General features: G+C 57.5%; 2 protein-coding genes across 8 annotated transcripts in view; one reads left to right on the forward strand and one right to left on the reverse strand.

Moving 5' to 3' along the window:
* Positions 1-1,512: 1,512 nt before the first annotated feature.
* Positions 1,513-19,465, forward strand: KATNB1 (katanin regulatory subunit B1). Of its 3 annotated transcripts, XM_061387342.1 has the most exons (20): positions 1,513-1,651; positions 2,782-3,068; positions 7,261-7,391; positions 9,862-9,979; positions 13,086-13,186; positions 13,584-13,625; positions 14,264-14,347; positions 14,562-14,677; positions 15,028-15,099; positions 15,245-15,395; positions 15,542-15,732; positions 15,840-15,970; positions 16,381-16,431; positions 17,326-17,417; positions 17,539-17,658; positions 17,750-17,899; positions 18,099-18,175; positions 18,261-18,335; positions 18,573-18,689; positions 19,029-19,465. In XM_061387342.1, exons 2-20 carry the CDS (start codon positions 3,029-3,031, stop codon positions 19,159-19,161), a joined length of 1,992 nt encoding a protein of 663 aa, XP_061243326.1. In that variant the 5' UTR covers positions 1,513-1,651; positions 2,782-3,028; the 3' UTR covers positions 19,162-19,465. The 3 variants fall into 3 exon arrangements, with proteins under 3 accessions (XP_061243326.1, XP_061243324.1, XP_061243325.1); XM_061387340.1 differs by lacking the exon at positions 7,261-7,391 and having other exon boundaries at positions 1,532-1,651; XM_061387341.1 differs by lacking the exons at positions 1,513-1,651; positions 7,261-7,391 and adding an exon at positions 1,919-2,651.
* Positions 19,466-20,462: 997 nt separating this feature from the next.
* KIFC3 (kinesin family member C3) overlaps positions 20,463-23,769 on the reverse strand; it is a 30,978-nt gene continuing 27,671 nt past the window's right edge. For 4 of the 5 annotated variants that reach the window (XM_061387333.1, XM_061387337.1, XM_061387335.1 and 1 more), the window contains 6 exons: positions 23,546-23,669; positions 23,196-23,325; positions 22,878-23,107; positions 22,336-22,470; positions 21,840-21,948; positions 20,463-21,128 (listed from right to left, as the gene is read on the reverse strand). In XM_061387333.1, coding sequence (XP_061243317.1) covers positions 21,103-21,128; positions 21,840-21,948; positions 22,336-22,470; positions 22,878-23,107; positions 23,196-23,325; positions 23,546-23,669 — 754 coding nt within the window. In that variant the 3' untranslated portion in view covers positions 20,463-21,102. Of the gene's footprint in view, positions 21,129-21,324; positions 21,354-21,839; positions 21,949-22,335; positions 22,471-22,877; positions 23,108-23,195; positions 23,326-23,545; positions 23,670-23,769 lie in introns of all 5 variants that reach the window. The other variant, XM_061387332.1, reaches the window with a different exon arrangement.

Below are 23,769 nucleotides of genomic sequence, written 5' to 3' on the forward strand. Positions count from 1 at the left end.
AGCTTTAAGCCAACTTTGTCACTCTCCTCTTTCACGGTCATCAAGAGGCTTTTTGGTTCCTCTTCACTTTCTGCCATAAGGGTGGTGTCATCTGCATATCTGAGGTTATTGATATTTCTCCTGGCAATCTGATTCTTCCAGTCCAGCGTTTCTCATGATGTACTCTGCACAGAAGTTAAATAAGCATGGTGACAATATACAGCCTTGACGTACTCCTTTTCCTATTTGGAACCAGGCTGTTGTTCCATGTCCAGTTCTAACTGTTGCTTCCTCACCTGCATATAGGTTTCTCAAGAGACAGGACAGGCGGTCTGGTATTCCCCTCTCTTTCAGAATTTTCCACAGTTTATTGTGATCCAAAATCACTGCAGATGGTGACTGCAGCCATGAAATTAAAAGACGCTTACTCCTTGGAAGGAAAGTTATGACCAACCTAGATAGCATGTTCAAAAGCAGAGACATTACTTTGCCAGCAAAGGTTCGTCTAGTCAAGGCTATGGTTTTTCCTGTGGTCATGTATGGATGTTAGAGTTGGACTGTGAAGAAGGCTGAGCACCAAAGAATTGATGCTTTTGAACTATGATGTTGGAGAAGACTCTTGAGAGTCCCTTGGACTGCAAGGAGATCCAACCAGTCCATTCTGAAGGAGATCAGCCCTGGGATTTCTTTGGAAGGACTGATGCTAAAGCTGAAACTCCAGTACTTTGGCCACCTCATGCGAAGAGTTGACTCATTGGAAAAGACTCTGATGCTGGGAGGGATTGGGGGCAGGAGGAGAAGGGGACGACAGAGGATGAGATGGCTGGATGGCATCACTGACTCGATGGACATGAGTCTGAGTGAACTCCGGGAGCTGGTGATGGACAGGGAGGCTTGGCGTGCTGCGATTCATGGGGTCGCCAAGAGTCGGACACGACTGAGCGACTGATCTGATCTGATTGTGATCCACACAGTCAAAGGCTTTGGCATAGTCGATAAAGCAGAAATAGATGTTTGTCTGGAACTCTCTTGCTTTTTCGATGATCCAGGGGATGTTGGCAATTTGATCTCTGGTTCCTCTGCCTTTTCTAAAACCTAGATCCCCGTTTTACCCCAATCCAAGATGGAAGGTCCGCGGCTTCACGCTGCTCCTGATGTCCCCTTCCTGTTGGCTATCCTGAAATTGGTTTTCCAATAATACGGTTGCTGATTGGTCAATTTTGGACGGTTGCTAAAGCGATTGGTGCAACCGCCCTTGGAGGGCGTTTCGAAAAAAAATTAAGTGCAAACTAGTTTTCGTGAGAGACGGAAAGGGGAGGAAAGGGAAAGCTTGAGGCGGAGGCGGAACCAAGAAAACGGCAGCTCGCATTGGTTCACTAGAGGCCTAGGGGCGGCTCTTGAACTCTCCTTCCTCGTGATTAGTCCAATTCAGGAAAAGAGGGCGGGGACTTAGGAGAGGCGGCAGAAGCGCCTGCTTCTATTGGTCATACCCGAAGGGCGGTGGAGTGCTCGCGGCGGCTGATTGGTGCTGGGGGTGAGGAAGGAGGGGCTCTGAGCCGGAGGTTTTGTTGTGAGGGTCGGTTGTCAAGCAGCGGCCAATCAGGCCAGGGGATGGAGGCAAGTGGGGGTCGCGCCTGGAGCGGAGCCTCGGCCTGCCGAACCGCAGCTGCAGGTGGAGTGGGCGAGGGGGCGAAGGGGCGAGGCGGCGAGGGGAGGTTGAGCCCTGGGCTGGGCCGAGCCAGGCGGGGCGACGCCGGGATGCGACGGAGAAGGCCCTGGGCAGAGGGGGGCCGGAGCCAGTACTGAGAGGAGTGGGAGGGTTAGGCAAGGCCGAGGGACCAGCTCCAGCTTCGGGAGGGGCGGGACCGGTGTGGAGGCCCAAGGGGAAAATCCTGAGAGGCCGGAAGGAGAGCGGGGGGTCTGCAGAAGGAGGGGGGATGAATGGGGACTCTTGAAGCAGGAGAGTGAATGAATGGGGATACTGATAGCAGAGAGAAAGGGGGGGACTTAAGAGGGTCTGGAGAGGCAGGGGCCAAGTTAGGGAGCCCTGGAGACCGGATGTGCACACATAGGCGGCAGGGAGAAGGAGAGAATGGAGAACTAGAGAGGCAGACCTGGGGAATCCAGGAGAAAGGCTTGGGGGAGCGGATAGGAGACTCCATGAGGTCGCCTTTTAATGCTGAAGAGTCATACCGACTCATGTCCAGTCTGGAGGCCTAGTTCCCAGCGCTGTCCTTGGGAATGGCAGGGACCTGGAGTAGTTCCCTTGATACATACTGGACTCCCAGGGCCCTCTTCAAGACTCTCCCTAGAGAAAACTTAAGTCTCTCTCTCTCTCTCTCTCTCTCTCTCTCTCTCTCTCTCTCTCTCTCGGGTGCCTCTCGTGGCCCCCTAAACTTAGTCTCTGACTCCGCCCCCTTCCCGTACGTCAGACAGAACTGACTCTCTCAGATCTATCAGAACTGCAGACATGTGGTCTTTCTTCCCCGCCCCACTGCAGCATTTCAGCTGCATTTCAGGCAGCCAGCCTCCTGGAACAGAACCTCCTCCCATCATCCTGGCCTCTGAGAGAACCTTCTTTTTCTCTGTGCTTCAGTCACCCTGCCTGAGATAGCCCTTCTCCAGATTCTCAAACCCAGCTTGCAGTGGAGCTCTTGTTTCTGGTGTCTTTGGTGGGTGTCTGTTTTTATCAAGTGGCCTTGGTCATCCAGGGAGCTGCAGCTGCAGTTCTGTAAACCCAGCGACCTCCTGAGCTTCCCCTGAGTGTTTACTAACAAGCCATCACCTCTGTTTGTATTCCAGCCCAGTGTTGAGCTGAGATGGCTCAAGCCTGACATTCCATGACCCAGGATCCCAAAAGGCATGCACAGGGTGCTGCTGTGGATGATTTAAAACCACGAGGTGGTCCGGAGACGAGGCATTCCCTCTGCCTGCATGTGTGGAAACTCCCTGCCAACTTGATTGGTGGATCTGGGGGGGATCCACCCCCACCCCACAAGGAAAGCACAGTCTATTGTGGGTGGAGCTTCAGGTGCCAGCCAGCTGAAGGATGGCCACCCCTGTGGTCACCAAGACAGCCTGGAAGTTGCGTGAGTGGCTTGCTTTCTTACCCCCTTTATCCCAGTAGCTGTTTGTTGGTGGGTGGCCTGGACCCTCAACCTTGTCTCCCATTCTTGGCACAAGGGGAGACTCCCAGGCTTTGGCATAAAAAAGACCAACATGCAAATCATGACTTTGGCACTGAGTGACATTGGCTCAGTGACTTAACCTCTCAGAGGTTTAGTTTCCTGTCTGTACGATGAGATCATCACGCTTCCATGCTAGAACTGCTGTGAGATTCAAGTGAGAAAATGAACATAATGAAGCACTTAACAGGATTTCCAGTTAGGCCGGCAGATGGGGTGGTGCCTCTCAAAGATGTCCTTGGTGTTTTCAGACGTCTCTCCAGTCAAGCTCCCCCATCAGATGAGAACATCTTGGGACTGGGGCGGAGGTGAGAGGGTAGGCAGAGGGCTGCTAATAACCTCTGCAATGTATCTGAATCCAGGTACCACCCACCCCCACCATTACTGTAAACTGACAACTCTAAACTCTTTGATCTTACGACGCTTTTATATTCTTAAAACTTATTGAGAATCCCAAAGAGTTTTTGTTTATGGGACTCATATCTACCCACATTTACCACTTCAGAAGTGAATATTGAGACATTTGAAAACATAATGCACAAACACACTGTTAGTGATGATGTCATCACATGTCATGTATCTTCTGGAAAACTCCACCATATTCTTGTGAGCAGATGAGAGTATAAAAGTCAAACTCCATCTTAGTATTATGATAAAAGTAGTTTTGTTCTCCTGGATCCCCTGAAAGGATCTTGAGGGTCCCACGGTTCCCTGGATCATCTTTTGAGACCTGTTGCTTTGCACCTGGTGCCTCTGTGGGCCATGTTCCTCTAGTAATAACTGGTTGGCATAGATCTGGTGTGTCCAAACTGGTCATCCTTTGCTATGAGCTGTCCCTGGGCTGTTTTCAGAAGCAGGGCCGGGCTCCTCCACTTTTTAACTGTGAGAACCTGAGCAAAACTCTCTGCTGCGTCTCAGTGTCCTCATTTGTAAATGAGAAGATTGGGCCATGTTCAAATTGCTCCTCAGTCCCAGGGTTTAGGGAGAATCATGTTATGGGCTCCCAAGGAGGTGCACTTTGGACAGAATGGCTCTGTATTTATTGGGGTTATGTATATATATACCTTTAACAGCTGGTTTTTCCTGAGAAACCAGGAAAGAACCAGGCACTGGGGAGCCAGTGGAGGGCAAAATAGGCAAGGTCCCGGTACAGTGGGGCTTAGAGTCTGGGGAGCACAGCACATGGGAATCAGGTAATCACACTCACCTGACTCTCCTTCTCTGATTTCAAGCTGGAACTTGTGCTTTAAATCAGTTCACTACATGATAGAGGGGTGGGAGTAGAGGAGTGGGGTGGGCTACCTAAACAGCATGTGGCAGGAAGCTTGGTGGGTTTCAAGGTCTTGGAGGAGGCCATGGGCTGCAGCACTTTGGGGGAAGAATGTGGTGTCGCATAGGCTGGTAAGGTCTTCTGGGACCTTACCCAGCCCTTCTGAGGCTTTGCCTTTATCTGAAAGGTGAAGCCAAGCCATCGGAGCATTCAGGTGGGAGGCGACGTGATCAGGCATTTGGGCATCTGCTGACATGTGCACAGCAGTTTCCGTGGGTATAAATTGTCTAAAGAGCTCAAAGGCCAAATGACCTCTGGCTCCTTGTGGCTCTAGAGTCTGAGGAGGATCAGAAAGTGCTTGTTGAAGCCTAGTTCTTTGCACCTTCTGTTGGCATGCAGGTGCTTAGCACTTCTGACCAGAATACAGTGTCCCCCTAGCTCTGGCTGGGATGTGGGGTCCAGAGTGTGCCCCTGAGCTTGGGAAACCAGCGTGAGCCTGGGGCCCCATGGTAGAGCAGCAGCCATCGGCCTGGCCTGCCGTGAGGACTTCTATTTGTTTGCATTTAAATTCGGTACCCAGGCCCGGGCCACTGCAGGATACCATCCTTCAGGCCAGACTGGGAGCTCTTGGGCCAGTGCCCTGTGCCGAAGCCTTCTCTGCCTGATGCCTAAGGAGTGCCCCCTCTCCCCACCCCACCCACTGGTCCCTCCAGGGGTTCCAGCCAATCCCCTGGTCAGGCTGCTTGCAGGGGAGTAGTCTGAGCCCTTCTAGAGGGGCCCAGTCTTCAAATTCCACTTGCCCTAAAATCTGTGGTTCCTTGGGCTGGATGCCCTGTCCCCAGAGCCACCTGCCCAGGCTGGAGCATGGAGACGAGGACCTCATCACTGTCACTCCCCACCATCTCTCAGCGCAGGGCCTCTAGCGGACACCCAGGAAACATTCATGCTATGTATTGATGGCTGTCTCTGCAGGCAGCGGTCCGGAGATGCAGAGAGGGGTGACAGTGGGCCCAGGAGACCCAGTGTGGTGGGACCCAGCCCGAACTTCCCCTGGGAAGGCTGAGAGGCAGGGTGCGCAGCTAGGCCTCCTGGTGGGTCACGTGTGGAGGGCGTCACATGTAGGGAGTGTCTTCAGAGAAGGGGAGGGGCCGTGGGCTGGGGGGTCACAGTGCTCAGGCGGTTTGGCCTCTAGCTGGGTTGGGCAGTCAGTCTGGCCCAACAGAGGCTCATGAACAGATAACTCTGTGACCAGAGCCCCAGGGCACCCATACATCTGTGCTACAGTGTCCAGGGGACAGAAGGCTCCTTGCCGAGGTGTGGACCAGAGAGACGCCCAGCTTCCTCGACTCCAGGGGCAGGGTCCCCTAGGCCCTGGCTCACATTTGGGCCTGCCAGGAGCTCTCACCTGGCTGGGGCTGGCCCCGCCACCCCTTGAGGTGGGATGTCATCTGTGAGGTTGAGTCTGGGACCTAGTCCCCCAGGCAGTTCTGACATCCCCTGTGAGGCATGCCGCGTGGCCAGCATCCTTCCCCAGCCCAGCTTCCCAGCCTCCCTGCGGTCTGAGGCTGGCACCGCGGAGACCCCCAGGCAGGGCAGAGGCTGGAGCAGGCACCGTAGACGGGCCTCTGCAGAGCAGCTGCACCGCCCTCCCCCTCAGCATCGCCCAGGCTGGCCTCCCAGCTGCCTCAGCGCGTCAGCATGTTTCCCTCGTCTGTGTGGGGACACTGTTTCTTTTCTCCCTCTTCTTAGCAGAAACTACTCAGGCCCTGGCTCGGAGTCCCAAGCAGCCTCTTGGTTCCTTGCCTGTTCCTTCCCTGGCGATGCCCTCTGAGACTTACATCTGCTGCACCCTCACCCCCCCATGCCCAAGCCATGGGCCCTCGGGGCCACCCACAGTGACCTTACCTCCTTCTCTGTCCATTTGGCCCTCACACCTGACCCCTCAGTTCGACTGCCTCCTGCTCCCTCCTCACACAGCCCACCTCCTGGATTTCTCCTGGGCCGCAGTGCCCACTCTCCATGATGTCTAATCTGTAGCCTGCCTAGCAGCCATGAGTATTCAGCCCCTCAGAGAAGCTCACAGGATTGTCCTTAGTGAATCTTCAGCAGTCCAGTGAGCCACGTACCATTATTATCCCCATTTACCCAAGGACGAGTGCAGCACTCAGAGAGGGTGAGCAACTTGTCGAAGGCCACACAGCCTGCAATAGCAGAGCGCAGACCAGAGCCCAGGCCAGGATTGTGACGCTGTGGGCTGAAGCCCTGGCTCAGCTCACCTGGGGACAGCTTGTTTGCCTTCGACCTATACGGTTCTGAAAATGGGTTTCCCCAAGCAGGAACACCAAGCGGCAGTTGAGAGGTTCTTAGGTGGTACGTGGGTCAATATTTCTTATTTCAATTGTTGTTTTTATTTTTCTTTTTCTATCATAGAAAAAATGTAGTGAACATATCAAGCTTGTAATTTTCATGCATGTTATTGCTTAAACGATAGAGCTAAATAAAAGTAGCAAGTCAGTTTTTAAAACTGATCATAGTAACTTAATGATAGTACCCATTCATATGCAGAAAAAGGAAAAAATTCATGAGGCTTAAGGGTAGGATGGGAGTGACTGAAGTTGAGAAATTATTTCTGTCTCAGGCCCAAGCCCTGCACTGTCTCACCGCTCATGGGGTGTGTCTGGGCACCAAAGGGAACCGCAGGGAGCAGGGCCCTTCTTCTGGGCTTCCAGTGCCAGGGATGGGGGCCGAGCAGGATAAGGCCCAGCCTGCCTCCATGTGGCCTGTCAGGCCCCCGACTGTCTTCTCCCTCTGCTCTTCCCTGTATAGAGGAGATCGTGGCCCACGCCAGCAATGTGTCCTCGCTGGTGCTGGGCAAAGCCTCGGGCCGGCTGCTGGCCACGGGCGGGGATGACTGCCGCGTCAACCTGTGGTCCATCAACAAGCCCAACTGCATCATGGTGAGGTTCGGTCGGTGGGCGGGGTGGGGCAGATGGGCAGACCAGGGATGGGCGCTGGGAGTGGGCAGCTCTGCAGAAACCCAGCACATCAGTGCTCCCCCCACACTTGTCTGCTCAGGGAAGTCCAGGACAACCCAGATGGCTGGGACAGTGGCCAGTCCTCAGGAATGGGGAGCGGGGGCGGTCATCTGGTTGTGGGAAGGAACTCTGGGGAGCCTGTATGAAAAGGCTAAAATAAGCCTACAGGCCCGAATCTGAGCCTCCCCTGCCCATTGACCTGTCGGCTCGCCTGTCAGTTACATGCAGGGTTATTTTGATTCATTACCCACCTCATTCCACAAAAGGGATTTGAATGCCCCTGGTTGGAGCTGGTTAGAGGACTGGTTCTTTAATAGTGTTAATGAACTGAACTTCGCTTGGCTTGGGAGCCAATACATGAGAGGCAAGTGTTGGTTGAAAGGAAAGGTTGCTTTATTCAGGAGGCTGGCAGCTGGTGGGGAGGCGGTCTTGTGTCCAATAGCCAGTTCCCTGTTATTGATCAGAGGGCAAGAACTTTTACAGGGGAGTTTCAGAGGTGTGTAGTTGATGCAAGGGAGCTACGTGCGGAGCAGCACAACCAGGTCTGGCGTCATCTTGAAGTCGGTTGTGCGGTGGTCCACCCAGCAGCACCTTCAGCCCCACGGTCTGTTTGTTCCCGTTTCTTTGAGGCCAGTTCTCAGAACTGTGGCATCTTAGGCTGTGGTGACAGTCTGGTCGTCATGTAGTCAGCTTCTTCCATCTGGTGGGAGTTTCGATATCTACAAGACAGCTCACAAGATAGGGTTCAGATCAGTATCCACAGTCCTTGAGAAGGAACCAAAGTTCCTCAACTTTGTTTAATGACTAAGCTCTTATTATTTGGTCCTATTTGACTGCTTTCCTTTGCTTCTTCTGCATTTTCCTTATTTCTCTGATTAAATTTGTTCTCTGACAAAAGTTTTTCTCCAGACAAAAGGCAGGCAAAGGACATGGAGGTGGGTGGCGTCTGTCCTAGGAAGGCCCTGTAGGGTTCTGCTCCCATTTCATTAGCACTGTCCCCCTGGTTACACAACTATATTCAATGCCAAAAACCGTTTTCCAAAACAGGAAATCACACAGAAGGGAAACAAATACAGAAATGAGTTATATGCAGTTTGATTATCCAAGGACCATTACACCTGGTACTTGGGTCTGTGTGCTGCTAGGGCCTGATACAGACACAGGTGCGTGCACGTGTGTGCAGACTTGTGCCTATGTGTACACGGGCAAACATGCCCACGTGCACACAAATATATAACAGCATGTTTCCAGTACACTGTCTTACTCTTCTGTAGCCTGTTTTTTTTTTTAATATAGCAACAGTGCGAGTGTTTTCCTGTGTCAGCAAATACCCTTTTACAACACGATTTTTAATAGCTTTGTGGTATCCCATTGTAGGGTTGAGCCTGGCTCCTAGCGTGGAAGTCACCGCCAGGTTTTTGGCTCAGCCCAGCCACAGTGGGGCACATCCTCGTCTCCCTAAATCTTCAAACAGATCTGCAATCATAAGATTGAATCTGTGGGTGTGTACTGCTTATAAAGCTTTCAAAACATATTGCCAAACTGCCCTCCAGAAGTCAATTTACATTCTCATCGATGGCACTGAAGCTTGCCCTCTCCCCCTACAATCTTGCCGCACAGGGCGGTATTCTTTTGACTCTTGACCGAGTAAAGATAAAAAGGAGGTGAGGTTTATTAGTAGAAACATAATCAACTCAGTGTTCTTATGAGATCCAGCAGACAGCTGAGATCTGACCCAAACCGCGGCCAGGGTTAAGGTCAGAACTGAGATCGGGTTAAGAAGAGAATTGAAATTGTTTTGGGGGGTTCACATGTGTTTGCCTCTCCCTGAAAGTCCAGAGTAACACACCCTAATTGAAAAAGACTCAACAGAGGCTGGTCTGAATTGCGAAGAGTGTCCGTGTTTCCAGCAGAATCACTCCCGGGTCCTCTGGTTTCCAGAGCCCCTGCCTGAGAGCGTGGCTGGGTCCTCTGGTGGGGGTCAGCCCCTGGGGACCTGGGGGCTCCAGAGGCCGCTGACGGGTCAGACCTCAGTTCTGCCGTGAGGGCTGGGCCAGGCAGAGTAGAGATGAGAGCAGTTCTGCCTCTGGAGGGCTGGGCCAGGCAGAGTAGAGATGGGAGCACAGTCCAGGAGGACAGTGCTTTGGACTTGGGACTGAAGGGTCAGCTACCCCCCCGCAGGGCCACTCCTGCAGGTGACGTTCCTGTCGGGAGCACAGCGGGCAATGGTTGAGCATGGCTGGGGTCTGGCCCACTTTCAGCCCTGGGAGCCGAGAGGCCTGGGGGGGCCATAGGATCCCTGCTTGATGAGCTTCCCGGGGATCCAGGATTGGGGGCAGCAGCTGAGGGTCTGTTGACACAGCGCACCAAAGCTGCTACCTTCTCTCCTCAGAGCCTGACGGGTCACACGTCCCCCGTGGAGAGCGTCCGCCTCAACACCCCCGAGGAGCTCATTGTGGCCGGCTCCCAGTCGGGCTCCATCCGTGTCTGGGACCTGGAAGCTGCCAAAAGTAGGTGTCCACACCTGCCTCCCCCCACGCATGCCTGCGGTTGTGCTTGTCCCCAGCTTTCCCGTCCAGCCACTTTCTCCAGGAGGCCTGTGCTGACTAGGTTGGGTGCTTCTCTCCTGGTTCAGTGACCAGATGGTGTGTTTTAGGTTCCAGGGCTGCTTTGGGAGGTCATCCTAGATCCCTCACGCGGGACCTTCTTCTCTCCTCCCCTGCCTCTCTCTCTCTCTGTAGGCTTGTAGGATTTTCCTCCCAGTGTCCTCAGGTTTCACAGTGAAGGGCTTTGGTGGGCATGTTCTCGTCCCTGTACTGGGTCCTCACTGGGGTCTTGGTCTGTAGACTCATGCCCTCAGTTCTGGGCCAAATAGGGAGTCCCACTTTCCCTAGAATGGGAGCTGCCTCTCAGCCTCACTGGCTGTTGCCACACGGGAATGTGGGCGCAGTGTTGCCAGGCTCTACAGATTTTTTAAGAGAAGCTGGGAATCTGGGCGTTTATGTGGAATCCACCCATTTCTAAAGGTTGACAGCTAACTCAACATACTTTTCAGAACACTGTGCAGGCTGACACTCAGAGGTCCAAGTAAAACCTGTTTGCTCACTGCTTTTGCCAGCCTCTAGTCTGGACCTCGCAGCATGCCAGGTGGGAGGCCATCTGCTCCCTGAAGGATGGGAGAGGAAGGAGTTGCGTGGTTTTTTGCCGAGTCTGCCTCTCCCAGAAACAATGCCCTCTTTGCTTGGCTGAGACTTAAAGGTCATTCTGGCCTCTCCTCTGGTGCCTACAGGATGCTCTGCTGCAGGGTGGTAGCCAGTGGCCACATATGCCCAGTGGCCACACATGCCCAGTGGCCAGGTTCATTCTGCTCTCGTATAGGTGTTCCTCAAGTTAGGACCTCACTTGAGCCTCTTGGGTGGTACTTGCCCACCCAGTGGCAGACTGTTTCAGAAAGACAGAGCCCCAGGACCTCTTAGATAATAAACGGGCTGCGAGCTTAGCATCTCAGCATGCAGTCCCACTGCCTGGCCACACATAGGACCCACAAGGTGGGGGCATCGCTGGACAAGGGGCCAGGGAGGCTGGGCTCCAGCCAAGAAAGCAGAAAGGCTCAGGCAGCAGGTGGTTCACCTCTAGGAAGCCTCTGCCTGCACCCAGATCCCAGTGGAGGGTGCCAGCCATTCGCCATTCACAGAGGAGCAAGACATAAAGAGAAGGCAAGAGCTGTGATTTCACAGCCGTGACTCTCACGCACAAGGGAGCGTGAGGAATTTCTTGAGGTAGGCAAAGAATGGAGACTAAAGACGTCTGGAATTCCTGAGCCCTGGGCTCCCAGGGCTGGCTGTTCTACAAGCAACCTGTGACACATCCCAGACCTCACTCGCAGAGAGACTGACTCAGGAGAGGGATGGGCCCAGGATCTGGCTTTCATAAGCTTCTAGCTGGTTCTGATGCAAAACCAGGTTGACACTGTCTCCTTTTTTGACAGATGGGTAGACAGGCCCAAGGAGGGCCCTGAGCTTGGTAAAGACTCCACGGCTGGGGTGTCTGACCTCGAATCCTGGTGTCAGGACTCCCATCCCAGTGCTGTCTGCCCTGCCATTTGGCAGGGGTGGGTGGGTTTCAGTGACAGAAGAGAAACTTGCCCTCAGCATTCTCGGCAGGAAGAGGACCTCGGGCCCACCTCCACCCCCACCCATCACAGTGTGGGTGGGAATGATACAGAGGCAAACTGGCACCTCACGCGTAGAAAGGGGTTGGTAAAGGGTTGCCTGGCTGTGGCTTCAGTTGCCCATCACTGTAGGGTCCAGCTGCTCAGCTGGAGGGTTTGGAAGTTCCCATGTGGGGTAGACAGGCCCTGGAGGCCCCTCCTCTCTGCAGCTCCTGGATCCCGTGACCAAGTGGGGCATCAGGAGGCTCCAAGAGTCCTCCCAGGACCGAAGAGCGAGGGCAGAAATCACATCAGAAGAATGTGGTCCTGCCTGCTTTCCATGGAGAGCCAGAGGGCGAGGGCGGGTCAGCCCAGGATCCCACAGGAAGGCGGTCTGGGCTTCATGAAGCCGGCCTACGCAGGGGTGGGACCTGCCGCATCCTCTGGGGTGGGGCAGGATTTTAGAAGCCTGACTCTGGGATGCAAAGCAGGTGGGCTGGCAGGGGCGGCGTGGACTGGAGCATGTGTGAGAGGAGTGTGCACCCTCCAGGGCCTGGACTGGGCTGCATGTGCCCGAAGACCCCTTGGCCAAAAAGGCAGTGCTGAGCCCCCGGTGGCATGTGACAACTACAGTGTGGGGAGGGCAGCTGCTCAGATTTTAGGGTCTTCGAATTTTGTCCTTAAAGCATTATGTCTGGAGTCTGCTTGAACACCTGCTCCAACAGAGCGCTCACTACCTCACAAGGCAGCCTGTTTCACCTTGGCTCAAACCTGAGGATCACTGGACTGCCACACTTCTTTGCGCCAGCACCCCTGGCAAGATCAGTTTCATTCAAACAGCAGATCTTCTAAAAAGCAAGGCATATGAGGCCAGAGAGAAGAGGCAAATTTGAGTGGTACCAGAGAAAGCTCTGATACAGAAACGCAAGCCTCCCTCATCCACCACCTACTGACATCCTGCTCAGATACCACCTCCTCCAAAAAGTCCCCCTGGATTTCTGTTTTCAACCTAGCAGCTTCTCCCCCGCCTTGGACCGCTCCTGCATCCCTCTCCTCGCGCTGTCTCGGGTATGATGGGATGCCTGGCAGGTCATAAGCTCCGTGTCCATAGGGCCTAAACCGAGTGCAGCAGCTGCTCGACTCTGCTGACTCCGGGGCTTCACTCTTGTGAGAACACGTTGGCACAAGCCCAGTGGCACAAGCCACATGGCGCTTGCAGGGAGTTTTCTGGGGGCTCATGTAATGGCAGAAATGGCTGGCATCTCTCGGGAGGAAAATAAGAAAAGTTAGTTGTTAGGGTGGTAGGACTCTAGTTGAGCTTCCTCCCCATCTTGAAAGTCTGTGTAACTGTTGTGTTTTTCTGTGCTGTCAGTATGAAAGCACACACACAAACGAACACTGAAGCTCTTTCTCTGCTCGCCGTCCCGTTCGCTTCTCACACCACTGTCTGCTCTCTCCCTTGTTAGTCCTTCGCACACTTATGGGACACAAAGCCAACATCTGCAGCCTGGATTTCCACCCATATGGCGAGTTTGTAGCCTCGGGTTCCCAGGACACAAACATCAAGGTGAGACACCACTCAGCACCCTGGCTCTCCCAGGACTGGGCCGCCAGTGGAACCAGGCTGTTGAGTCCCACCCGAGGGGGTGGGCTTCGGCTCTGCGGGGGCACCTCCCACTTGTGCTGCAGCATCCATGGCCCCCCAGCCCCACCCAGGCAGGGAGATGTAGGAGCACTGGCCAGACATTTGTACTCGGAATGCCCAGCTTTACTGAGCAGTTTCCAGACCCCTGTCATTTTGGGGTGTAGTGACCTGGAGGTGCTCAGAGCCCCTCTCTGCTCATGGCCGTTTACTGCCCTCTGACCCAAGCTCCAGGACTGAGCTTGGCTAGGCCTCCCCAGCACAGCCCAACTTTGTTGTGACCTGTCCTGACCCCGGCCCCTTTCTACTCCCCACTTTACAGCTCTGGGACATCAGGAGGAAAGGCTGTGTCTTCCGATACAGGGTAAGTGAGGCCCCTCTGTCCATCATTCCACAAGCACCCTGAGGGCATGGAGCCTGGGGCGGTGCCCATACCCTGGAAGGGGCTGGAGGAGCTGCTCATCCAGCCTGGGTGAGAACGTGAGAAACAAGAAGTCCAGATGAGAAACGTGCATCTGGAGCAGAGCAGGGGTGCGCTGGGTGGCCCACCTGGACACCCAGCTTTCCATGCCTCCCCACAGAACCGTGTTCACTGAACTGTGCTCCACAGTTTGTAGGCTGGTAATAGGTGTTATTAAGTGAAGCGGGTTCCTGTTCATATGAGTTTCGAAGCACTGAGTTTAATAATTATTTTTCGAAGTTGTTAGACCCTTTGACATGAGAGGAGGCATTTAACTCTCCAAAAAGAGGCACAGGACACATTGCTCCTCAACCTGTAAGACCATGAGGTCTTGATCTCCTGGAGTGTCCTGTAGGACTGGGGGTCCGTGACCACCTGTGGAAAGGCGTTTCTCTGTGGCACCTCCCACAGGTGGCCGTCTGTCACCTCTCTGCCTGCTCCCGGGAAGCACTAGCTTGTGGAGGGCAGGGAGGAGTAGGGGGTGGGGAGGGAAGCCCACAGGGCCCAGCCCCTCCAGCGCTCATGCTGTGTCCTGTCCTCAGGGGCACAGCCAGGCTGTGCGGTGTCTCCGGTTCAGCCCCGACGGGAAGTGGTTGGCATCAGCCGCAGACGACCACACGGTGAAGGTAGCTCCCAGCCAGACGTGGGCCCAGGGCTGGGGACTGGGGTCTGCTGATCACACCCAGGTTGGGTCTTCACCTCCCTCCCCATCGGGCTCGCCCGCCCCAAGACTGTCCAGAGTGGGAGGTGGTTCGTGGATAAAGAGCACGGGCTGGATGAGAGGGTGATCCGGAGGCTGAGGACCAGGCTGGTCCTGACCTCCAGCCCACCCTGCCCCAGCTCTGGGATCTGACTGCTGGCAAGATGATGTCCGAGTTCCCTGGCCACACGGGGCCTGTCAACGTGGTGGAGTTCCACCCCAACGAGTACCTCCTGGCTTCTGGCAGCTCTGACAGGTGAGGAGGAGGAACAAGGCCTGTGGCCTGTGACTGCCACACCTCTGTCCTTTGGATGTGTTTCTGTCCCAGTCTGTCTTTGGGTCCTGGGTGTCACATCCTACCTGGACTGAACTGACTGCCAACCAAGCCAGCCTGGGACCCAGTCACATCTCTCTCCTGACTCCAGTTCCCCGGCCCCAGTGTCCTGGGCCTTGCTGGGGTGTCTGGATCTAAGGCAGATGTCCACCTCCCACATGCTTAAGAGTGGCCCTGACCTGGGGGTGGGTGGGCAAGTGTCTGCAGAAAAGCGGGTTTTCCCAGCCACCGGCCTGCGGATAAACCAGCATGGGGCCTGGCTTTCTCTGCAGGACCATCCGTTTCTGGGACCTGGAGAAATTCCAGATGGTGAGCTGTATCGAAGGGGAGCCCGGGCCTGTCAGGTAGGCGGGTGTTGGGCGGGGCCTCCTCCTGGCCGTGGGGCATGGCTGCGGTGGCCCTTTCCTTTCTCCACTTCCGCTCTGGTCCTGGGTTCCCCGGAGCCTCTCCAGAGGCTTCTGACGCACGGGCCCCTCTCGCCTGGCCCAGGAGCATCCTCTTCAACCCCGATGGCTGCTGCCTGTACAGTGGCTGCCAGGACTCGCTGCGCGTCTATGGCTGGGAGCCCGAGCGCTGCTTTGATGTGGTCCTCGTCCATTGGGGCAAGGTGGCCGACCTGGCCATCTGCAACAACCAGCTGGTGAGAGAGCCACCGCCCACCTTGCATCTTTCTGCCGGGCCGCCGGCCTCCTCCCGCTCAGGTCCCCAACTCCCTCCTGGCCCTGTGGGGACCCTACCCTCAGAGCCCCATGAAGGGTCCCGCCCCAGCTCTTCCATTTCCTGCAGATAGGCGTGGCCTTCTCCCAGAGCAACGTCTCCTCTTACGTCGTGGACCTGACGCGGGTCACCAGGACAGGCACGGTGGCCCGGGACCCCGTGCAAGACAGCCGGCCTCCGACGCAGCAGCCGCCCCACCCCAGTGCCCCGCTTCGCCGCATCTACGAGCGGCCCAGCACCGCCTGCAGCAAGCCTCAGAGGTGGGGTGCTCGGGGCCTTGGAGGACACTGGGGGGTGCAAGAGGTGAGCCCCCCGGCCTCACCGCCCCCCCCCCTCCCCGCCTCCCTTTGCTCGGCCGGCCCCCCAGGGTGAAACAGAACTCGGAGAGTGAGCGCCGCAGCCCCAGCAGCGAGGACGACCGGGACGAGCGGGAGTCTCGGGCGGAGATCCAGAACGCAGAGGACTACAATGAGATCTTCCAGCCCAAGAACAGCATCAGTGAGGCTCTCCCCTCCCTTCCCATCCCCGCCTAGCCCCACCATTCCCCTCTGGGACGCAGAGGCAGATGGTCCTTTCCAGGATGGTGTCCACGTTGCTGCGCCCCCCTTAGCCTAATTTCTCACCCACATCTGGGCCTGGCTCTGTCCCCAGGTCCTCTAGGCCCCAGCAGAAGCCCAGCAGCCCCTCGGTGCTCAGCTTGCCAGGGGCCAGGGCATGAGGAGGGGCAAGCCTGAGGGTTCAAACCCTAGGAACAGATCACGGTCTACAGCTGTATGTGTACCCTGGAACCACTTGCCCATCTCCTGCATCCTATGGGGCCCTGGGGTCCCCGCTGACTGGGCCCTGAGGGCTCAGACAGCAGCCCTGGGCTGGCCCATGTGAGTCCCCAGCCCCCTTCACCTCTGCAGGTCGGACGCCACCCCGAAGAAGTGAGCCCTTCCCTGCACCCCCAGAAGATGGTGAGTCGGGGCAGAGCCTGGCCTCCCGGGCTCCCCAGTCTTCCTCTTCCAGGCTGCCCCTCCCACAGGACAGTTCCAAGCCTCTCTCTCCCCTTGGGTCTTTTCCCTCCATTCACCCAAAAAGCACCTAGTGTGTGCCAGGTGCTGTGCTAGACCCTGGTAACAGCGTGAAAAAGTAGGCAGGTGCTCACACCCAGTGAGGAAGGCAGGTGGTAGACAGCCGTGTGGGAGGAGGAGCCAGGCGTGGTGAGAGGCACTAGGGCCCGTGTAGATGGGGAACTGTGAAGCTCTGCAGAGGCGGTGCATCAGGCAGGGCTGGGGACCAGGTGAGGAGATGGGAGGGAACAGCCTCAGGTGGGAGGGAGCTAAGAGGAGGGCGGGAGTTTGGGGGGCCAGGTCCCCAGGCCCTGGGAGTTGGGTTTCGCTGCTGGAGGATTTAAGAAGGGGGAAAAACCTGATCTGCTTTATGATTGGAGAAGGTGGGACGGGGCACCCTCATCTTCCAGCCCAGCCTCACCCCTCCCCCGCCATCAGCTTTCTCCTCAAGGGGCCATCTTCCCGAGCCCCTAAAGCTGGCATCCTGAAGCACCTCTCTCTCCCACACTCCTATTCACCATCCACTCAGCACCAACCCCCCCTGCAAAACACACTCCATTCCTAGTGGTGTCAGGGCCACCACTCCCTGGGTCCCATCCACACGTGGTGCTTGGTTCCTGCTTTCTGCCAGACCTGTGGTTGAGTAGGTGGAGAGGGAGGGGCCAGGCCCACCCCCTCCGCCAGACCTCCCCTGTTAGAGGTGAGGCGCCACCCAGAGTCCCAGCCCAAGCCCTGCCTTCCCGCCTGTCCCTTCTCCCGACCTGACCTGACCCAGTGATCTTTCCCTTCTATCTCCAGACATGGCCACAGCCAAGGAGGCAGCAAAGCCCAGCCCAGCCACAGACGCACAGTTCCCGGTGCCAAACATATGTCCAGGCGGAGCGGGCACGGTATGAGGCTCAGAGAGGGCCTGGTGTCCTGAATCAGGGCTGGGGTGACCCTTGCTGGAGAGAGGGGCAGAGGGGGAGGCCTTGGGCTGGCTGGCTGCCTGCTAACTCCAGACCCTTCCAGCTTGAGGTCCTATCCCGGCCCCCAGTTGTCACTTCCACCCCTGCACCCAAGGCCGAGCCTGCCATCTTTCCTGCCACCCGCAATGAGCCCATCGGACTGAAGGCCTCCGACTTCCTGCCTGTGAGTGGGGGGCCCAGGCTGAGAGTGGGTGGAGGCCCATGGGGCAAGGGCAGAACTTGGCTGCCAGCATCCGGGCACCCGTCCCACACAGGCGGTGAAGATCCCCCAGCAGGCAGAGCTGGTCGACGAGGATGCCATGTCCCAGATCCGCAAAGGCCATGACACCATGTGCGTCGTGCTCACCAGCCGCCACAAGAACCTGGACACTGTGCGGGGTGTGTGGACCACAGGCGATATCAAGGCAAGTGCCACCTCTGCCTGGGCTTGGAGCTGAGCTGAGAATAGAGCTTCCTGGAGTGGGGTTGAAGGGGTGGCAGGCGGCTCCGGTCACCACACCTTGCAGTTTTATGTACACACCCCAATAAAGCCCATGATCACATCACACCCAGGCGGGGCCACTGTGTCCCTGGTCCCCACTAACAGGCGCTCTGTTTGCACAGACATCGGTGGACTCAGCCGTGGCCATCAATGACCTGTCTGTGGTCGTAGACCTCCTTAACATTGTCAACCAGAAGGCGTGAGTGGCCATGACGGGGGATGGGAGGTGGGGGGCATGGGCAGGGCCAGGTGCTGAGAGCACGTGTCCCTGGCCCTCTCCCCAGCTCCCTGTGGAAACTGGATCTGTGCACCACGGTTCTGCCGCAGATCGAGAAACTTCTGCAGAGCAAGTATGAGAGGTACGCGTGGGGAAGCCACACCTGCCTCACAGCGGGGCGGGGTGGAGGTGGACCACAGGAAAGACCCCCAGGGCTGGGGCACGTGTTGGGGGGCTGCACCACGCTGCTGTCCCCTCCGAAGTTGGAAGGCCAGTGACCACAAGTCCATGCTGCCTCTGGCCCCGGCTCTGCCCCGCTTTGTCTCCGTGAGCCATGCGCTCTGTGTGTTTGATTCTATCCATCCCTCTGCCCTTGCAGCTACGTCCAGACGGGCTGCACCTCCCTGAAGCTGATCCTGCAGCGGTTTCTGCCCCTCATCACAGACATCTTGGCGGCCCCGCCCTCTGTGGGTGTGGACATCAGCCGGGAGGAGAGGTGAGGAACCCGGGCAGTGGGGAGGGCTGTGTGGCGTGTCTGTGTCTGTGTGTGCACGCCACGTCAGGCAAGAGCACACAGGCCTGCTTGTTGATGGCCCTGGTGAAACAGCCAACAGAGGCAATCACTGTGCCTGGGACAGTCGCTCAGGGCACGCGGTGGGGTTACCAGAGCCTGGGCTCCTCCATGGCCTGGTCTGGCCTGGGCCCTGCTCTTTGGGTCTCAGCCTTCCCCTGGGAGGAGGGCTGGTGTGGTTAGTACAGGATAGGCCCTGGGGTTGGGCGGGGGTCATGGGACTGTGCCGGCTGGCCACCTCCAGTGCTGACCCTATGCCCACAGGCTGCACAAGTGCCGGCTCTGCTACAAGCAGCTCAAGAGCATCAGCAGCCTCGTCAAGAGCAAGTCGGGTTTGAGCGGCCGCCACGGCAGTGCCTTCCGCGAGCTGCACCTGCTCATGGCCAGCTTGGACTGAGGGGCCCAGAGAGTGGGGGCACCCTCAGGCCTGGCCTTGGCCCCCACTCCTGTTCCCTGTGCGCCCACCAGCCCATAGAGCCTCTGCCCGGCCCCCACTGCTGCCCTGTGGCCATCCTGGAGGCAGCAGCGCTGGCCCACTGGCTACTCCTCAGCCCTGAACTCTGACAACTTCTCTGCAGCAACAGTTGCCCAGCTTTGTCCAATTCCTGCTTCCTGGGGCAGTGAACTGAGCCCTGGGGCTGCTGCTGTAAGGGGCTGCTGCTGTAATTTATAAGGTGAATTTTATTAAATTTGTAACTATTCCCTGCTTTCCTTGCTGGGAGGTGCATCCTCGGGCAGCCACAAGGCTCTCCTGGGCCCCTGATGGCTTCTTCAGAGAGCAGACTGTTCCTTCTCCCAAGACCCAGAGGTGGTGCGCCACGCTGGGTGGCCAGCAGGGGGCAGCAGAGTGATGGGCCGGTGGGAAGGGGCAGTTCAGACTAATCTGGGGGAAGGTGGGCACAGCAACTCCCTGTTTCATGGCTAGAAGAAACAGGTGAGGGGTGGGCTCAGGCTCTCCAGCCCAGCCCCTCTGTCTCAGCCACTCCCACCTGTCCAGTGGATGCCTCTGAGGCCAGTCGGCAGCTGTACCCTGCAGGGGGCGGGGACTCCAGCCTTGCAGTGGGGCCACTTACTGTGGTGGCTGATCCAGAGCTCACTGCCCTCCCTCCACCCCCGGAGGCCTCCAGGGATGGGACCAGAAAGGCCACTACCCCATGCTCTTAACAGCTGCCCCTCCCTGCAGGAGCCCCCAGTGCTGGCTGGCCAGAACAGCTCCCCTGACCCAGAGGTCACCCTGCTTCTCCTCCTGAGGCCACTTCAGCTCATTTGGTGCAAGGACCCCACAGAGCCCTGCACATGTTTCCCCAAGGCTGGGACCAGGTGCAGATCAGCACCACTTCCATGGTGGGGAGCCTGGTGGGCATGGCACCCATGGTTGGGGTGCTGTAGGCGGAGGAGGGGGGTAGCACTGACCTATGGCCATTCACCTAAGGGGGCAAGGCCAGGGCAGACGGCAGGCAGTGGAGTAGGGACCACTGTGCTAGGTTTTTGGCAAGCCTTTGGAGAGCTTGAGTTTCCCGTTTATTAGGTGAAGGTGCCAGTACTTGTATGGGTCAATCATGATAAGGATGGGGGGAGGACACTTGATCCTGACTTAGTGGGTGACAAGCCAGCACTGGGGAACCACCCACAACATGCCAACACCCTGCTCCCTGCATCTGATCAGGGGCTCACAAGACCAACTCTTCCAGACAGTGCTTGTGTAAAAAGGTTATTTAATAAGTAAAAATGGCTAAGCTTCCAAAAGTTCTTAAATAGGATTTCAGAGGGAGGAAAATGTCAAGAGGCTAGTGAGCAGGGAGACAGCCTGGTGCCAGGCAGAAGAGGGGAGCAGCAAGATCCCCACCCACTGACCTCCTGCCGGCCATAAATAAAGCCCGACCTGCCGCGGGAGCGGGCCTCCTGTGTACATCTAGGAACGCTATATACACGCCTGGCGAGATGCTCTACTCCCGGAGAAGAGCAGGACAGGGCTGCCCACCAACCGCCCGGCTCCCACAGTTCCTGTGCCTTCTGGAGAGGCCCTGCGGGCTGGGGAGGGTTGGGCCAGCCCAGGCGAGGGCCCACCCTCCTGCACAACACACTTGCCCTCCCCGCAAGGGCCCACACTGATGGCCTGGGCCTGCCCTTCCAGCCTGTGCCACCTGCACCCAGAGCCACAGCCAAGAGACATGGTTTCCTTCTGAACATGTTTCTCATCTCTAAGGGGAGATGGGGTCAAAGAGGCGCCTCCACTCTGGCCTCTGCTTCACAGGCTCCAGACGCTGCAGCAGGGGTGGGCCAGCCACGCATGGAGACCCAGTCGCTGGTCCCTGGTCCGGCAGGGTGGGCATGTCCATCACACAGGCAATGGCCTGGACTTCCCTATGGGAGGGGATAGGTTTTGTCAGCACCGGGACTGTCAGCCTCTGTCCTAGAGCAGGAGGCAGCCGCGCAGAAGCACACAGACAGCAGGCAGCGAGCCCCAGACCCAGCCAGCTTCCCGGCACAGCCCTGCAACCCGAGGCGGCCAGGCAGGCGGGTGGGCGGGCAGCCCTGGGCTGCTGGCCCCCACACTCACCTGGAGACTCTGCAGCCCCAGCCGTCAGGCTGAAATCAAAGCAACAGGTGTCTCACTGGTTGGCTTCCCTTGGGCTGGGACCCACCCCCCAGGACCCTGCTGCCCATACCCCCTTTAGACTCAAAACATTTGCCAGGCCCTTCTGTGAGGGGGTCAAGCTGGGGACTGGAGCCCCAGATTCTAATCACCCATCCACGGCCTAGTTGGGAGGCCATGTCTTTCATGAACCCAGCCTCAGAGAATTGCGTCCTGGGCCTCACATCAGCGGCCTAGCTAGGAGTCCAGAGGGCTGGCCTCCCCTCCTGACACTCCATCTCCAAGGGGCCTTCAGTTTCCCATCAATAAAATGGACCCAGCACTGTCTGCCCTGACTACTTCCCAGGGCCAAGGAAGGTTGTGAAAGTGGTCTGCAGAAGTTTTATAAATTTAAAGCCCACTCCAATAAGGGCAGCCCAGTGGCTGTGATCAGCCTATGGGGGAGGCTCCCCACCCTGGCTCACTCCCTGAAGACTCACCTGAGGGCTGCAGCTTCCTTCTGATGGAGCCTGGGCGGCTAGTGGTCCCAGAGCCGGGGGCCGAATGGGCTCGCGCTGAGGGCTGTGGCGTCTGGCAAGCTGACTCCCACTGTGGGCAGAGAAGGGCAGGTGGGTGGGTCCCCTGCCACCCATGTGTTTCCCCTCCCCAGCCACCCCAAACTGTTTTCTCATCTGCAAAATGGACATGACAATGATACAATAACTATGGGAAGACGGAATTAATAAAGAAGTAAACACTACTGAGCATCTGTGTGCCAGCCTGCACCTCCCTGCCCCACGTCCATGACGCCTAGGTACCTCTGAGGTCAACAAAAACGCCTGGACTGAAGAGACTACTGGGTTTGGGTTCAAGTTCTGGCTCCACCCGCTCTGGTATGTTCCCCTCTTCCCCACTCCAGGCTGTCCTCCCCGCCACACCCTCCCTCCTGCCCATGACCGGAAGTCTTTGACCCAGCGCCGGCGGGGGTCCCTGTACCTCTAGGTGCTCCTGGCTGGACCATGACCCGAGCTCTGTCCTGCGGGACCCAGGGCCCAGCTCCACAGAGCGCACCCTCTCAGCAAACTTGAGGGAGTAGAGCGTCTCACTGGTGTTCTTCTCCACAGGGGACACCTAGGGGACACACGAGAGCTCACTCTCCACCTGGCTGGCCAGCTGTCCTCACAGAACTGGAAGGGGCATCAGAGGGAGCTCACAACCAGGGGATTCTAGAAGGCTCCCTGGAGAAGACGAGAAGGAGGGGAGCTGGGGTGGGGTGGGGGGGCAACTTCACCAAGGTGGCTGAAGTGGAGGAAGCTGCAAGCAAAGAGTGACTGTGGCCAGGTCTGTTGGGAAGGCTATGGGGTGGGGGGCACATGTCACTGACTCTGAAGCTGCTGAAGACAAGAGGCTTTTCTCTGCACAGCCTGCGGGCTACCTGGGCTGCAGGGGAAGGAAGGGGGTGGGAACCCCTGTTCTTGGAACTGGCCAAGTCTGTACACACTGATGGCCACACTGTCCAGCCCACCTGAGGCCCTCACCTGCACCACCATGAGGGTCTTGCTGTCCCCGCTGAGCGAGTCCTGCAGCAGGTAGGTGAGCTTGGAGTTGCGGAAGGGCACGTGGCCCTGACGGGAGCGCAAGGCGGCAATGACATCGCCCAGGGCCGACAGCGACTTGTTGATGTGCTGCGCCTCCCGCAGGCGGCTGCCCTCCGCCCCCGACTTGCCCACGCGCTCCGAGCCGGCCAGGTCCACCAGGTTCAGCTTCCCTGTGGGGAGGGCGCGGGCAGGTCAGGGCCACCCCGGGAGAGGCAGAGGTGGGGGTGCTCAGGCAGGGCGCTGGGGGTCCTGGCTCACCTGTGGTGCGGAGGCCGGTGCTGCAGTCCACGCCGCGCACCGTCACGATGAGCAGGGCGTGCGAGCGCGAGCTGTGCTCGTTCAGGTTGGTGAACTCCGTGGTGCGGTTGGTGTGGCCGAACTCGAACACCTGGAGGTGGGAAGGCCGACGCACCGGCTTTAGAGTGGGGTCTTCGAAATCCCAAGTCCTGGGGCATCCCTATCAGGGGGCGTCACCCGCTACCTCCTCAGCGGGAGGAAACAGGCTCCCAGAGGCCTGCGGACCCAAAAGAGCCTGCATCTGAGCCCTATCCCTTCGGGCGGAGCCGATCCGCTGTGGGCTCCCAGCGTTGGCCCGCCCAGCTCCTCACCTTGTTGATGTCCTCCACGCTCTGCACCTGGAACTCGGTCAGCCCCGGCACGTATAGCTGCCCGCTGCCATCTGGACACAGCCGGATTTCCAGTTTCTCCTGGGGCTCCTGTCCCAGCAGGTCCCTGAGGGCAGGAAGGACGGTCACGCCCTCCTCCCAGTCTGCCTTCTGCTTACACTTGCACCGCCCCCCGCACCCCCCCAACCAGCCTGGAATGTTCTCCC

The sequence above is a fragment of the Bos javanicus genome, chromosome 18 (assembly GCF_032452875.1).
Source record: "Bos javanicus breed banteng chromosome 18, ARS-OSU_banteng_1.0, whole genome shotgun sequence".
Taxonomy (NCBI): domain Eukaryota; kingdom Metazoa; phylum Chordata; class Mammalia; order Artiodactyla; family Bovidae; genus Bos; species Bos javanicus.

Coding starts and splice junctions, on each gene's coding strand:
- KATNB1 (XM_061387340.1), top strand. CDS start 2,820: ATGACCCAGGATCCCAAAAGGCATGCACAGGGTGCTGCTGTGGATGAT. Junction 9,980..13,085: donor GGACCTGGAAGCTGCCAAAA/GTAGGTGTCCAC, acceptor CTCCCTTGTTAG/TCCTTCGCACACTTATGGGA. Junction 18,336..18,572: donor CTGCAGAGCAAGTATGAGAG/GTACGCGTGGGG, acceptor CTGCCCTTGCAG/CTACGTCCAGACGGGCTGCA.